The sequence below is a fragment of the Lepeophtheirus salmonis genome, chromosome 11, assembly GCF_016086655.4.
Source record: "Lepeophtheirus salmonis chromosome 11, UVic_Lsal_1.4, whole genome shotgun sequence".
Lineage (NCBI taxonomy): Eukaryota > Metazoa > Arthropoda > Copepoda > Siphonostomatoida > Caligidae > Lepeophtheirus > Lepeophtheirus salmonis.
This window is the reverse complement of record NC_052141.2, coordinates 18,642,708-18,656,897: the sequence shown is the minus strand read 5'-3', so window position 1 is coordinate 18,656,897 and position 14,190 is coordinate 18,642,708. Positions and strand designations below refer to the sequence as shown.

At 33.0% G+C, this 14,190-nt stretch overlaps 1 protein-coding gene across 1 annotated transcript in view; it reads right to left on the bottom strand.

Annotated features, from left to right (window-relative positions):
* Positions 1-1,444: 1,444 nt before the first annotated feature.
* Positions 1,445-14,190, bottom strand: part of LOC121125974 (uncharacterized) — a 48,254-nt gene continuing 35,508 nt past the window's right edge. The window contains exon 2 of the mRNA XM_040721247.2: positions 1,445-2,265. Within this exon, the coding sequence (XP_040577181.1) occupies positions 2,036-2,265 (230 nt within the window). The 3' untranslated portion in view covers positions 1,445-2,035. The remainder of the gene's footprint in view (positions 2,266-14,190) is intronic.

Here is a 14,190-nt window from a genome sequence, read left to right as displayed (position 1 = left end):
AAAAGAATACAAAAGTCTAGCTATCAAAAATGTACCTTTCCCGCGAAATTAGAAAAACACCTCGTATATGTATAGGGTACGAGGAAACCTACCCTTGGGAAAATAGCCAAGACGTAAAATTGTCAGTTAGAAAAAAATGCCCTTATTTTGTACAAACTTCACGATTAATAACAACGCTCATTCAACTAACATAGTCTATAAGATTTTGAATTTTTTTAGCGAATTTGAGACGTACACCTTGTTATTTCGGCCAATGATACTTAGTTTTTAACACTAACAAGACTTATACGCACAACTTGAGGGCTTGAAACTATTTTTTGGTATTAGAGGGTTCTTTGGATATTTGTGATGCTTTGGTGGTGGTTTCTAAGGGTCCAGGGTACCATCAAGTACCCCGCTCAACACGAGGGATTGGAACTATTATTTGATATTAGAAGGGTTCCGTGGATGTATGCGATGCTTTGGCAGTGATTTTTAACTATCCCTACTACCCTCAGAACTCCAGGGCTTTAAACTAGTTTGTGGTTCTTGAGGGATTACTTTGATGTATTGAACACTTCACCCAGGACACTAGCCAATCCGAGGGTGGAAAGTATTCAACCATATTTTAAGAGGCCCTAAGCTATTTATTCTCCTCCTCCTCCTATATTACAATAATATTCCTTAAACATGAAGGTACTTCCTTGGTGGATCAAACAAACAAATATCTTTAGATATTTGTTAAAAATAATATTAAGCAAATTAATGATGTGTTATTATTCATCTTGATGTTTGAGCAAAATACGGGTAATTTTCTCCGGGGCAATTTTCCGTGCACGATAAGTAGGCATGGGATTACTGGGGAGTGCAAAGAGAAGGTGGGAGCGAGATACATTTGTACTACTGAATTAAGACCCTTGCTAATATCAAGGTTAATAGAGATTCAAGGTTAGACCATCATGTAATCGGGCTTGCTAGAATTTTCAATCTGATGTATTGTACCGACTGCTGGACAAGACAGGCAGATTTTGAGAAAAATTCTTACTTTGAAATGAAATGTTCAATATTATATAATATGAAAGGCGGTTATATTTATAAAATAGCCCTGAAAATTTAATTTAATTTGTCACCCTGACAATAGGAAGAATGTTTGGAAGAAGAGAAAGAATTTAGCTCATGACGTGTTATTAAATTAGCTGCAAAGCTATAAGATGAATGAATTACTCTGATGTGGATCATCAACTCTACTCAGAGTTCAACAAAGTCTTACACTTATAACCCCGAAAATGGTCCTAAGTATCAATTAATTTATACTTATTGTTATCTCCTCAAGAATAAGGCTTTTGTTAATAAAAACCATATTTTCAGGTAGCAATTACAAAAAGAAGCTGATCCAATAAACCTTTGGAGATATTAACACTACGACGATCAATTAAAAAATGAACAAAAAATAGCAGACACATCCTTTAACAGTACTTTATTAATCTTATATATGTAGATAGATATAATTATTTAGATAAATTGTATTATAATATAATATTTGTATGATTTCTTAACAATTTGTAAATATTTTTTTTTCAAAAATAAAAATAAAGAGGTGGGGGGGGGAATATTTGAAACAACAAGTAGTAATTAGGAGGTTTGGGCTAAATAACTGAGAGAAAAACAAATGAGTGGAGAATAATAATTGTAATAACGACGACGACGTTTCGTAAACGTTTTCCGCAGGTCTTTCACCAAAGAGAATGAATGCACAAAAGAACATGGGTCATCATCCTGAAGGCATTGCAACACAAAAGGTAAACAAACAAACAATCAATCAATCAAAAGGAGAAGGATGAAACGAATAAACAAACGAGCAGGGGTTAAAGTTGTGGTTACATTCAATATATGTAATAATATTATTATGTTTGTATGTAAATGCTTGTTGCTGGTTGGGATTTGATATTATTATTTATTCATTGAATAAGACGAATCTTTTCTTTTCCTTCTTTTTCCTGGAGCAGCTCAACCATAAAAAAATGTCTTTGAGTGGTTGTGTGTATTGAATCTTCTTCTAAATCGTATCATCATATTCATCCTCCTCGTCTTCCTCACATTCAATGTGAGCAATTTTTGAGAATTTGGGTGAGATTTTATTGTTGTAGTAAAGATGAAAGACGGAGGCAATGACCGTGGCTCCGATGAGTATGAATAAACAACTAAGTCCCAGACTGATCCCAATGGTCACATCCAGGCCCAAATGGGAAGTACGATGTGTACGACGGATCTCAGGCTTGTGAATTTCTGGAAATATAAAATTGATGGTTGTATTAATTACAATTAATCATGATCAGAATAGTAAGTACATTTATTCATCTATATTATTAATAAAAAAGTTAATCTGTCCTAATAACAACAAGTGGACTGTATATACATATTAATCCCTAATGTAAATCAACTCAATATTTCTGATACAAGAAATAATATGTAGTAGTATTAATGAAATATTGAAGGCCTGTGCATGTATTAAAAGAGAATCATTTCTACTTGTTTATATTAATTTTGTTTTTTTCAGGCTTGTATTTTGAGGAGGGCTTCGTCAAAAATCCATAGCTATTAGCTATTCACAAAATATTTTTTTGCTCTGCTGGATAATTAGCCCTATTGACGAAAAAAAAAATCTATTAAAACACAAAAAAAACCGTAATTTGAGGAGGGGTCCCTCCAGCCCACACCTGCAAACACTCCTGGCAAGTGCCCATTATGTACTTCATAACCTAATTTACGTTATGAATTCAGACGCCCAAGGACATTAACCGGCGCCTGGATTAGATATATGACATGATACTTTGTTCAGTTCCGATATGTCTTTTCAAATAGAATCTATTTTTATATAATTGATGATAATTATCTTTGATCTGTGCCTCGAAATGATTTATCAAAATAATGTATTTAAAGAAATATAGAATGATAAGATTAAGAATACAAATGTAATCCCAACTTGCTTTTGTAATGGCAGTCTACATTGATATGCATTTATATTTTCAATTATACATCCATACATTGTAATTGTCAATAACATATGTATGCATGCTCAGTGTAAATACATCAAACTGGGTCCTTTACGCTAATAGGAATTATAATAATCATACTATTGATAAAAAATATAAATCGATATTCAATAGAAGGATTAATCAAATGATATTTTTTTTCGACTAAGCCTTGTCAATTAAATGCATATTTGTTATATTACATATTGTGTATTTACAAATACTGAGACTCGGTAGAAGACTTACTACTTTTTTCCCCAGTTCGATCTTCAGTCATTCTTATAGATCGATCTGGATTGGTATTTTTGTCCAAACTGCGATCTCAAGCCGAATAATCAAATTAAATTGTTATCGTATTCTGAACCAATTTTTGGACCTCACTCTATGGACCCATTTTATCCCCCATCTGATTCATAAGTTATACAAATGTGACCCGACAACATATAAACCAAGCTGGATTGATTTTTTCATCAAAATGTAGTGTGAATTACAGTTGTATTCTTATACGTTTTATACTCAACTTCTATGAACAAATTATTCTTATGAAGCCCTTGAGAGTGCCGCAAATTGTACTTAAAGTGTATTGTCACAATAATAGAATCAAAAATGGATGGATTGTATTTGAAAAGAGGGCATATTACGATTCTAAACCAAAGTTAAAATTATGGAATATCTCGAGGGTTACTCTTACCTGTAATTTGAAGTAACAGATATTTTGATCTTTAAAAAAAAATTGTTTTGGTCTTGAGACACCACAAATATTATTTATACAACACATTTAACTTCCTATGACGTTATTATAGGTCGGTGGTATTCACAATTTTGAAACACGACTGACATCATCAAAAATTATCTATAAATACGATGAAGACCGAATTTTAAATGAGACCGATTCTAAAGGATTATTTGACTTCAATTTATCTTTGAGACCGGTTCAGACTGAACATTAAGAACCGAATTAGTTTACTCCAATAAAAAACTTAACTCTAACCTGTCAGTTTCTATGTATGTATCTATGCTGGAAGTAAGACATTTTTGAATGCAGATACTTGATTTAAGAAATGACAATACAATTGAGCATGAATTAGAGATAAGACGAACCAAAAAAAATAAGGATGCAATTCCAATAACAATTACCAATTTCGATTCTTTTATATTTTAAGTTATAGTTAAAAAATACAATTTTGATATCAGGGGCGTCCATAAGATTATATATATATGTATTTTTTTTTTTTGCAAAAATTGAAATTGTTTTTTTTTTTATGTAACTTAGAAAAGTAATAAATAAGAATCGGTATCGAAAATTCAACATTGTTTTCCCGATTCCGATTCATCTTCCCATTACTAGTAAAAATGAATGAAATCTCGCAAGCGTTTAGGCAAACTCACAAATAAAAAGGAGTACTTTACTTACAATTTAAAAACATGAATGTGACTTTATATGAGGTTTAGTGAGGAGCTCAAGTACTCCCCCTTGACAAACCAAATCATATTATAATTTTTTCTTTCGCTTTATTATTATTCTTTCATTCTAGAGGAGAAAACATCTAAGTATTGAGTAACTAGATAAGACTGAGGATGTGTTGGGGAGTTATCTTCTATACTATTAAAGCAATGTTTGTCCTAGATCGACCCTAGTAAATCATTAATCATAGAATCACTCTGTCCTTTGTGTTATTCATAGGTAATGATGCAAATCCGGTGTTTTTTAGCTGGACTGTTAATTTGTAATATAAAGAAGGAATTTTCTTTTCCTTAGATGTTGTCATTATTAATATTTAATTACGGGTTGTAAACATAATTTTCTAAATAGATTAAATTATATTCAAAACCAGATTGAGCATTCGTGTGTGCTCATAAGAGACGGAGTGTACCCCCCAAGGATTTGTTGCAGAGTTATAATCGTAAGTCCTTGTTGGACTCAGAGTAGAATTGGGGATCGACATCGGAGTAATTCTTGCAAAAATGTTAACTTTCGGTTTCTTATGCCCATTCGACAGTGGATTTTCCTCATTGTTGATAGGCAACTAGGAGAATATAGAAGAAATATAATATCTCCCCATATCCCTATTTCTAAACTATGAGAAGATTGTCAAAAAAAAAAAAATCATGAGATATTTCAATAAGCATTAAATAGACTGCTTTTGTGTGCTCCTAATTGAGAGTATAGGAATTTACATTTTGATGTACTACGTTTTAAAAATGTTTCAACTACGATGTTAAAAGTTTAAACTAGAATGTTTATGAATGTACTTTTTACGCATAAAGTTGGGGGCTTATAGAAATAAATATAGGTAAATTTAAGTGTCGTCATTTGATGTATTTTCTTTCAATCTTTTTTATTTAATGTGATTCTCATTAGTGGAGTAGCAGTGATGACAAATGAGTTGAATGAATGTGTAATTAATCATATACTTTATAGGTATATGTTTCTTGTGTTGAGACTTTTATTCAGGTTAGATCTAAAGTGATTTTTTCTAGGTCGATTCGGATGGATATTTAAGTCCAGACTGCGATCTCAGACCGTAGACCAAAATTAAATCATTTTCAAATTCTGGGTCAGAATATATAGACCAATTTTTTTTGGTATGAATCTATGAACTTATTTTCCCCCCATTTCTGACTTATGAGCTGTACACAAATATGACTGATCCAAAAGTCATAACAGAACAGACGTCCTCAGCAATTCATCTATAGAATCCGTCTAAACCCAATGTTAAATGAGACCGGTCCAGACCAAACTTCTAAAGAGGACCGAATTATTTTGTTCTACGAAAAATTAAAACGGTCTCGGATTTTCGGACCGAAGCACAACACTATTAAATAAACAATATATATATATATAATTGACATAGTTAGGATTATCCGATAGAGATGGTTCCAAACGTTTTTCTGGATAATCTTTAGTTCCTGAGCAAATGAAATAAGTGCTCACATCCCAGTCCAATTTGACGATTTGCATTATTGCATCGACTTTTCGACGTCCCTATAAACATAACAGAATCATTGGAACCACCACTTTGCTGTTCCATTCGATACTGCATTGGATTCATTAATAGCACAATTTTTTTTTTGGCCACCTGCTCCGCCTTTTCACCCTGGTCGTAGGGATACTGAAGAATGTAGCGAATTTTCTCTCATTTTGGAACGCTGTAACACACAACTGGCTTTAACGAACAGAAAACTGAACTTTTTTAAGAGTACGCCTTTAAGCATTTTTTTTTTTTTTTTATGCAATGATGATAATCGTGAGAATTAGCTCACTAAAGACACCTAGCCAAAAACGCTCAGAACTTTTTACTTAACATAATACTATGAGAATAATAACAAATGAATACCTCATTTCCTCAAATCAAACTACACGTCCTATACATGAGGAGTCAGGAAAAAATGGCAAGGAAAAGTGGCAGAGTAGAAAAAATGGTAAACATCCTGATCTAATACATATCTCCAATATAATATATATTAACATCAAACAAAACAAAACACACTCATGAATCTTGTCCAATATGAATAATCCATCGTCTCTAATGATATTATAATTGATACAGGAAAATATAGTGATTAGCACTTCTTCCCTTAGAATCGCTGTCGTGTTTGTTTATTTTTCTTTTATCTTAATATACATGTGTTTAACCATGCATGTTTACCAAATATCTTCTTCCATTTGATAATTATGATTACTGGTTCTCAAAGGCTTATTATATCTATAAAACAAACCGTAATAATACTAAAACAAAAAACATACTATATATGTGCGGAATAAATCCAATAAACCCGCTTAAATATAAAGCACACATTCAAAAATGACTCCACGTCCAGACAGCAGGATTTGTCTCATTCCCACAAAACCAGCAGGATCTGTTACATAGAGATGCATAAAATAATAACAACCAACCTAAAAATAAAAGAATCTCGAAATGATTTTCAAGCCAGCAATTGTTGGTTGTGGCACTTCCGGAATATACAAGGCATTTCGAATACTGTCGAGTATACTTCACTGTAAAGGACTGTCTACTACTTTATCCCCTCTGTTAGTCCTTTATAAAGGGGCGCCTTTCCCCAAATTAAGATTTTTTTTGGGTTAGGATGAAAATAATTTAAGGGAAATTAAATGGGTAAAAATGTTTTTTTGAAAGACTTTTTTCATAAAATCATTAGGGCAAATGATGGAGCAAAGTAAGAAATAATTAATTTGGAAATTTTTTTCCAAAAAATTTAATTTCTTATAAATAGCTATGGATTTTTGAAACTTTTTTTTCAAAAAAAATAATACTTAATATTTGACTTTTCAATTAATTTTCGAAAAAAATTAATTTTTCAATTTTTTTCCCCTCCCCATAAAAACAATCCTACTGATGCCCCCGATTATATCGAGGTTTAACTGTATATGTATGATTAAGGCAAGATGTGATGCATATCAACATCTTTTTTTCTTCCTCCTCTGTTTTAATAAGGAAGAGCAAACATAAATAGGACACAGATACACTTACACTTCAGAGTAAAGAAAAGACAGGAGTGAAAAATTAGTTTCCCACACTGTACAATGTATGTACATACAAAAAACAAGTCAACAAAATGTAGACAAATACTATATATATATATGGCTAAAAAAAAAAAAGAGAGCGACACTCATATAAAGCGTAGTTGAAATTTGAACACTTAGAAAAAGAGAGATAATCCCTCTCACCAGCTGACAAACTGTGTACTGACAAACCCCCTTCCAAAAATAAATACACAAATAATTCAAAAATGGCCTCACAAAGGGACAAAATATTCCTGCTCCACTTTGTGAGAAGCAAAGACCAACAAGAATCCAAAACTTGAGTCAACCAAATAGGCAGACTATTTACAACTTCATGAAGGCCATTAATGACGCTAATGAAATTGGGAGGAAGCCTAGAAGAGGTAAAAAAATGAATCCCGGATGACATCAAGGAGACTGTTCAGAAAAGCTGGAAGTAATCCATCCATGCTCATGCTAAAGAATTAAATGTTTTTGAAGGTACCATCTGGAATCCCTTCAAGACGGAAGAGAGAAAAGTATGATGATGCTTTTGGAAATCCGTATTTTCGACAAAAAGTTCGTCAGGAAGAGGTCCAGCATTTACAAGCACTTCTTAATAACCGGATGTGTGCCAAGGCTGGTCGCATCATCTTCTTCAGCGATGAAATGATCTGTACTGTAGACAGCTTTGGCTTAGTGGAAGAGAAGGATTCCACACTGATGACTACAAAGCAACCAGCATCGGTTATGAGCTTAGGATTTGTCCCATGCTCTGGCAATACCTCTCATCTGGTTCAAAAAGGGGACCAGGCTCAACGCTACTGACTACTTTAACATGTTGGAGACTAAATTTCCGTACAGAATGTGGTACTTCAACAAGACGGTGCAACGGCACACACAACAAAGGTTACGCAGTCCTTTATTGAGACCAAAATTCCATTCTGGCCGCCATAATTTCCAGATGATAATCCGTTCTACTTTTTGTTTTGGCCGCATGTCGAAACCAGGAACTGTCAAACAAAGGCACCGAATCTAAACGTACTCAAGGCTTCTGTTGATGGGCATTGGAGCTCCATAACCCTAAATAACACAATTAATCGAAAAATGCACAAAAAAAGACAAAATAATCGAGATTGGTGCTCTATTTTGCGGCCAGAACAGACAGATCTCAAACTTGACTTAGGCAAGCAGGAGACTACTTTCAACGTCAAGAAGGTCATTAGGGGAGAGACTCAAAAATTATTTATGATTTGCAACGCTTCCTTCAATTGAAATGGCAATTTTTTTAAATCAAAAATTCATTAAAATGTCTCAAAATTTGTACAAATATTCCCTGGATGTAGCTTAAATAAAAATATAGTTTGTTTTATTACAATAAATTGTTGTCAAAGTTAGATCAAATTTGATAGCATTTAAAAAAAAAATAAAAATTTCAATTTTTGTGCACATATTCCCTGACTACTTTTTATATAAAATCTAATAAGATTAAAAAAATATCCTTACGCGTAGAGGCGTAATTAATAAAATCCTATGATTAAAGCTCGAAATATCAGTTTAAAAAGAGAATGTACCAGTACACACAGCAAATGTGTCAAGTCATTTTTAGAGGGCAAGAATCAATTTTCCTCAATAACAATGTGCCCCCCAAACTACCCAGATGCCAATCCGCTCGAATTTTCCTTCTGGTGGACTTTCAAGTCCCAGACCTGCCAGACAAGGGCACCGAAGCTGTCAAGGCTTCAGCTGATGCGCATAGGAACTCAATGATCCTCCTAGTTTCTGAAATCAAACTTATCAAAGTGCCAAATACAAAATGTCTAGTTTTCAATTACACACCCGGTAATTATTTAAGCAGAGGTAGAGCAGAGTTGGAATGTAAATGAAAATAAGAGTGAAATTGAGAAATCAAGCAAACAAAGAAAAAGGGGGAAAAAACAGACAACTAACTCTCTATTATTTTATCTTCCCTTGCTTTCTCCAAGAAAACTGTGGGAAATACAAGTATACCTTCTATAACGAGCAGGATATTTCTTAAAAAAGTACTCGGTAATTTGAAATATTCGTTCAAATCGAAACTGAGACAGACGCTCCTTTTAAAGCAAAAATATAGCAGCTACCATTAAAGAGTAAGGATAAGGGTATCGTAAGAAGTTAGAGGAACCTAAATTGTAAATTAATAGTTAAATGCAGCTCAATAACACACAGGTGGGTCGTAAGAACAATAATGTTTTCTCAATTGTTAGCCTGAAGGTTTAAGTTATTCATTAATATACCCCTGGACTTAAAAAGATAGAGAAACACTGGTCATAGTTGAGTGATTTATTGGCTTAAAGAAAGAAATTTCCAAACAACCAACCACTCTGGGTCATTAGTTTATAAGTAAACAAGCCTTGAAGGGTTGTAATTAAGTTGAAAAGCTTGGGACTTCATTAATACAGGCTTGTTTTTGAATTTTATTTTAAATATTACAATTTAATAGTAGGAGACCGAGACGATCCTTTTTTTTTTGGTGTGTCTCCACGAAAATGTCCCCACATTCAGTAGCATAGATAGCGTTATTAAATCAGTCATTTAGGTTAACAATAAATTCATTCAATAAGCAATTCCTCTTAATAGTGTGTATTGTTCCTAGCAAGTTCTGCTCTAAGTATAGTGTTTCCTATGCGACCAAAGGGAAGTAAAAAGTTATATATTTAGGGGGTTCAAATAAGAGATCGTTTGGGAAATCTGCGTTCGAACAAAATCCTTTTCGTGGTACAAATACCTTGTCCGCCCTCTATATACGTTCAATATCATTATAAAATAAGCATGTATAACTATTATTTAATGAGTCGTTTCTATGATTAAAAAATAAATGTAGGTAGGTAGTTGTATAATTCAATCAAAACATAATACATTTGAGGTAGCTTCTCTACTCTTTTTGTCAAAAAGAGTGGTTATGAAACTCAACATAGAAGCAGAAAGGTACATTAAGAGGCCCCACAGGGATGGGCTGTAAGGCTGTAGCCCCCCCCCCCAAATTAAGCAATTACTTCTTTTCTACTAGAAAATTGAATGTTTAATTTCTTTTTTTTTTAATTTAATTTTTCAAAAAATTTTCCAGAAAAATTAATTTTCAATAAAAAGCAATAGATTTTTGACATTTTTCCGAAAAATTTATGATTAGAAATTATTTTCCTACAAAAGTGAATTTTATGTGAACAGCTCTAAATTTTTGAAACTTTTCTCCAAATAATTTAATAATTGAAATTTTTTTTTTGAATTATTTTTTTTGTGAACTGTGGATTCTAAAATTTTGCCCAGAAAAATTAACAATTGAAATTTTTTTTCCTATAGATTTAGAAATTTTTCTCCAAAAACTTTTATATTTTGAGAATAAATATTAATTTTTGAATTTTTTTTAATAGCTCTGGATTTTAATTTTTTTTTCGAAAAAATTTATCATTTGAAATTTAATTTTGGAAATTGTTTTCCAAGAAAATTTAATTTTAACATTTTTTTTACAAAAATGTTAAAATTAAAAATATCCATACAGTTTACATACAATCTACAAACCTCACAAATCAATAAACATTAATAATAAAACTTCACTAAACAAATTTACAGACTATGTAATGAAGACTTATATGATACACTATTTGCACAAATGTATATAGCGTATAGCATACATGCATTTTAAACAAAGCAACTGCATTTCCTTCCTCTTCCTTCAAATGAGTATGTTCAATTGAATTCAATTCCATTCGAAAGATGTATATTATGTACATATAAAGAGTGCTATTGACGAAGGTTTTAACATTTTATGAAACGATATATCTCCGAAAAAATAATGAACTCTTTCATAAAAGCCGTTTAAATCTATCTAGCATCTATTGACAGTTACTCACCAAAGTTACAGCCAGTTTGGAGCCCCAATATTTATGTAAAAATCGTTTGAGTGAGTTGAAGGGAGTATCTTTATGAAAATGGACAAAATTGTGTATCGAGCTGCAACATTTATTGTCCAAAGTGTCTGAAACAGCTAGTGACATCAAAATTGAGTATCGAGGTGTCATTTACACAAAATTTAACTGTGGTACTTATGGTGCAAAGCCCTCACCCACAGAATCCCGCCCATCTTTGATTTGCGTAGCCTTTCAAAGATGCATTTTTACAAAAACACTCGTTACAATTCACTTAAACTACTCTTACATTAACACTACACGTCAAAAATGTCTGAAACAACATTTGTTGACAGTGAGTAACAGAACAACGTGACTTACCGTTGATGTTGGAAACTTTTTAGACCACCCTCGTATATATTAATATGTATGGTTCTGATTTAGCGAACAAAATCGCCATCAGAAGCCACTTTCTCCAGGTGGGATGGAACACGGGTGTAGGGGTTCACGACGTCCTTCCTCAGAATCTCAATGAAGACACCCATGAGGGTCTCCTCCTTGCTTTGGGGGGATCTATTAGTGTCTCTCTCAGCCACACCCCATATAAAAAAAGTCCAGCGGATTAACATCACGGGAGCTTGGGACCAGACATCCTTGTCCATGTAGTAAGAGAGGTCCTCGGAGACCCAAAAATTGGGGTGTGGGCCGTCTTACAGGAAGATGTAAGGTTCTCCCAAACTACCTGATTCATATAAGGCTTCACCATGTTCAATGGCAGACCCTATCTCCTAATCTTAAGGGTGATCGTTGAAGATGTCGTTTACATGCACATCATTGCTACGTTTTCCCTTGACTCTCTTAACATTAAACTCATCAGAATCCCACCCATCCTCGAAGTACTTCGTACAAACTTGTTATATTTCGGGACTAGGGAACGTTGTTCATTGGAGCAATCTCCGAATTGGTCTTTTCCGCACAAAACTTATTGACCATGCCGCCTCTCTGAGCCTCCAATAAGTTACCACTCAAACATAAGTCTACCACTTACGCTTATTGTATATAAAATCACCCATGTCGGTCCAGTACGGAAACTTTTAGGGGTAGATACAGATACTTCTTACCGGAGTCAATAGAAATTGCACCCTGTATAACATTTCTTATCTGCCAATTTTGCTAATAGGTATAGCAAATGTACAAATATGTATGATGAATAGAATCAATGAATAGATCATAAAATTAATAAGAGAAAGGATTTTTATGTTCAATATATGAAAGAAAGAGATTTCATATATCAAAGAGAATTCCGTTCATATACACAATACTTAAAATGATTACAAGATTGTAATTAAAAACGTCTGATTTTGGTTAGATGTATTTTTTATCTATAAACAGATGTGTATGAAATATGTGCTGTAAAACGAGAGCGACTTTTTGTAGTTGTAAGTTGAACATTTTATTTTTATTTTCAAAAGCAGTTATCATTATTCTTGAAGAGAGGATATCAAAGTATAGAGTAATAACTAGTGCATGTGCACATTGAAGACGGAGTAGTTTGGCAACCAAAGAGTGTTCTTTCTTATCCTAGGCTCTTCATTAATATTTAATTCTCTGTATGAATGAAGGATAAAAAGTGATCCCTAATGTATAGCATATAACAATACAGTATAAAGAGAAAAATGGAGAATATTATGCAGGAAGTACTGTTTAAAATAAATGAAATCTCGCAGGAATTTAATTAAACACATATAAAAAAAGAAAAAAAGGGAAGTACTTTTTATAAAAAAATTAAAAATAGATGAGACTTAGGATGAGGTTTAGGAACGAGCTAAAATACTAGCTGGGTCATAAAATCATATAATTTTTTCCCCCTCAAGCTGTTATTATTATTTTCATTCATAAACGTCTAAGTATTAACTGAGTAGCTAGGTGTAAATGTGTTCACAAAAACGGGGAGAGTAACATCAAGGATTTGTTGGGGAGTATTCTTCTTTATTATTAAACAAAATTGTGTATGTTCTTCGACTGATAGTAACTCGGGACTATGCCGAGTACTACCATTAGTGAATCTTAAATACAAAAACCGCATTAAACAATATCATGCACTCATTAAAGAGGAGAGGGGGGTGTCCTGTCTCTAAAGGCTTCCATCAAGAAGGAGATAATCAAGCTCGAGTCTGACTACAATGTCAAGGCCTGCAAGGGATTTAGGCCTCGTATTGAGACAATTATTAGAACTCACATATTAAATAAAAGTTGTGGCGAGCACTATTTTCAGAGAACTTTGTGAAAACAATGTCATCACAAAACCTTTTCCTTAAATTTTACTCTTGGAAAATAAAAAGAGTACCACTAGAGAAGATCAACTCCGTATGTATGCAAGTATTTTTATATGGACTTTTCCTTTGGAGCCATACAACATGCAGCACGCATTTTCTAATAAGCAGAGAGGGGGTTTCATCAGAGGAAAATAAGGCAATATTGTCTGTTGTACATACATGGATAGATAATTATCAGTCTATGCTAAAGGAAAGAGAGAGAGAGAGAGAGGTTTGTGTGAGGAGAGGGGGGAATTATTGATTTATGCAGCAATCATATTAAATGCATTCATTTAATATTTTGCCAGTGCATTTGTATGATCGGTTAAAAGTCTTATGCTTTGCTCTTAATTTTAAAGAACACACACACCCATAGCAATGGCGCCGAGAAATAATAATAAGTAAAAGAAAAACCAATGGTTGGTTCTACATATATGTACAATGTACATACTTAATTCAAGTAAATACCTTGTACA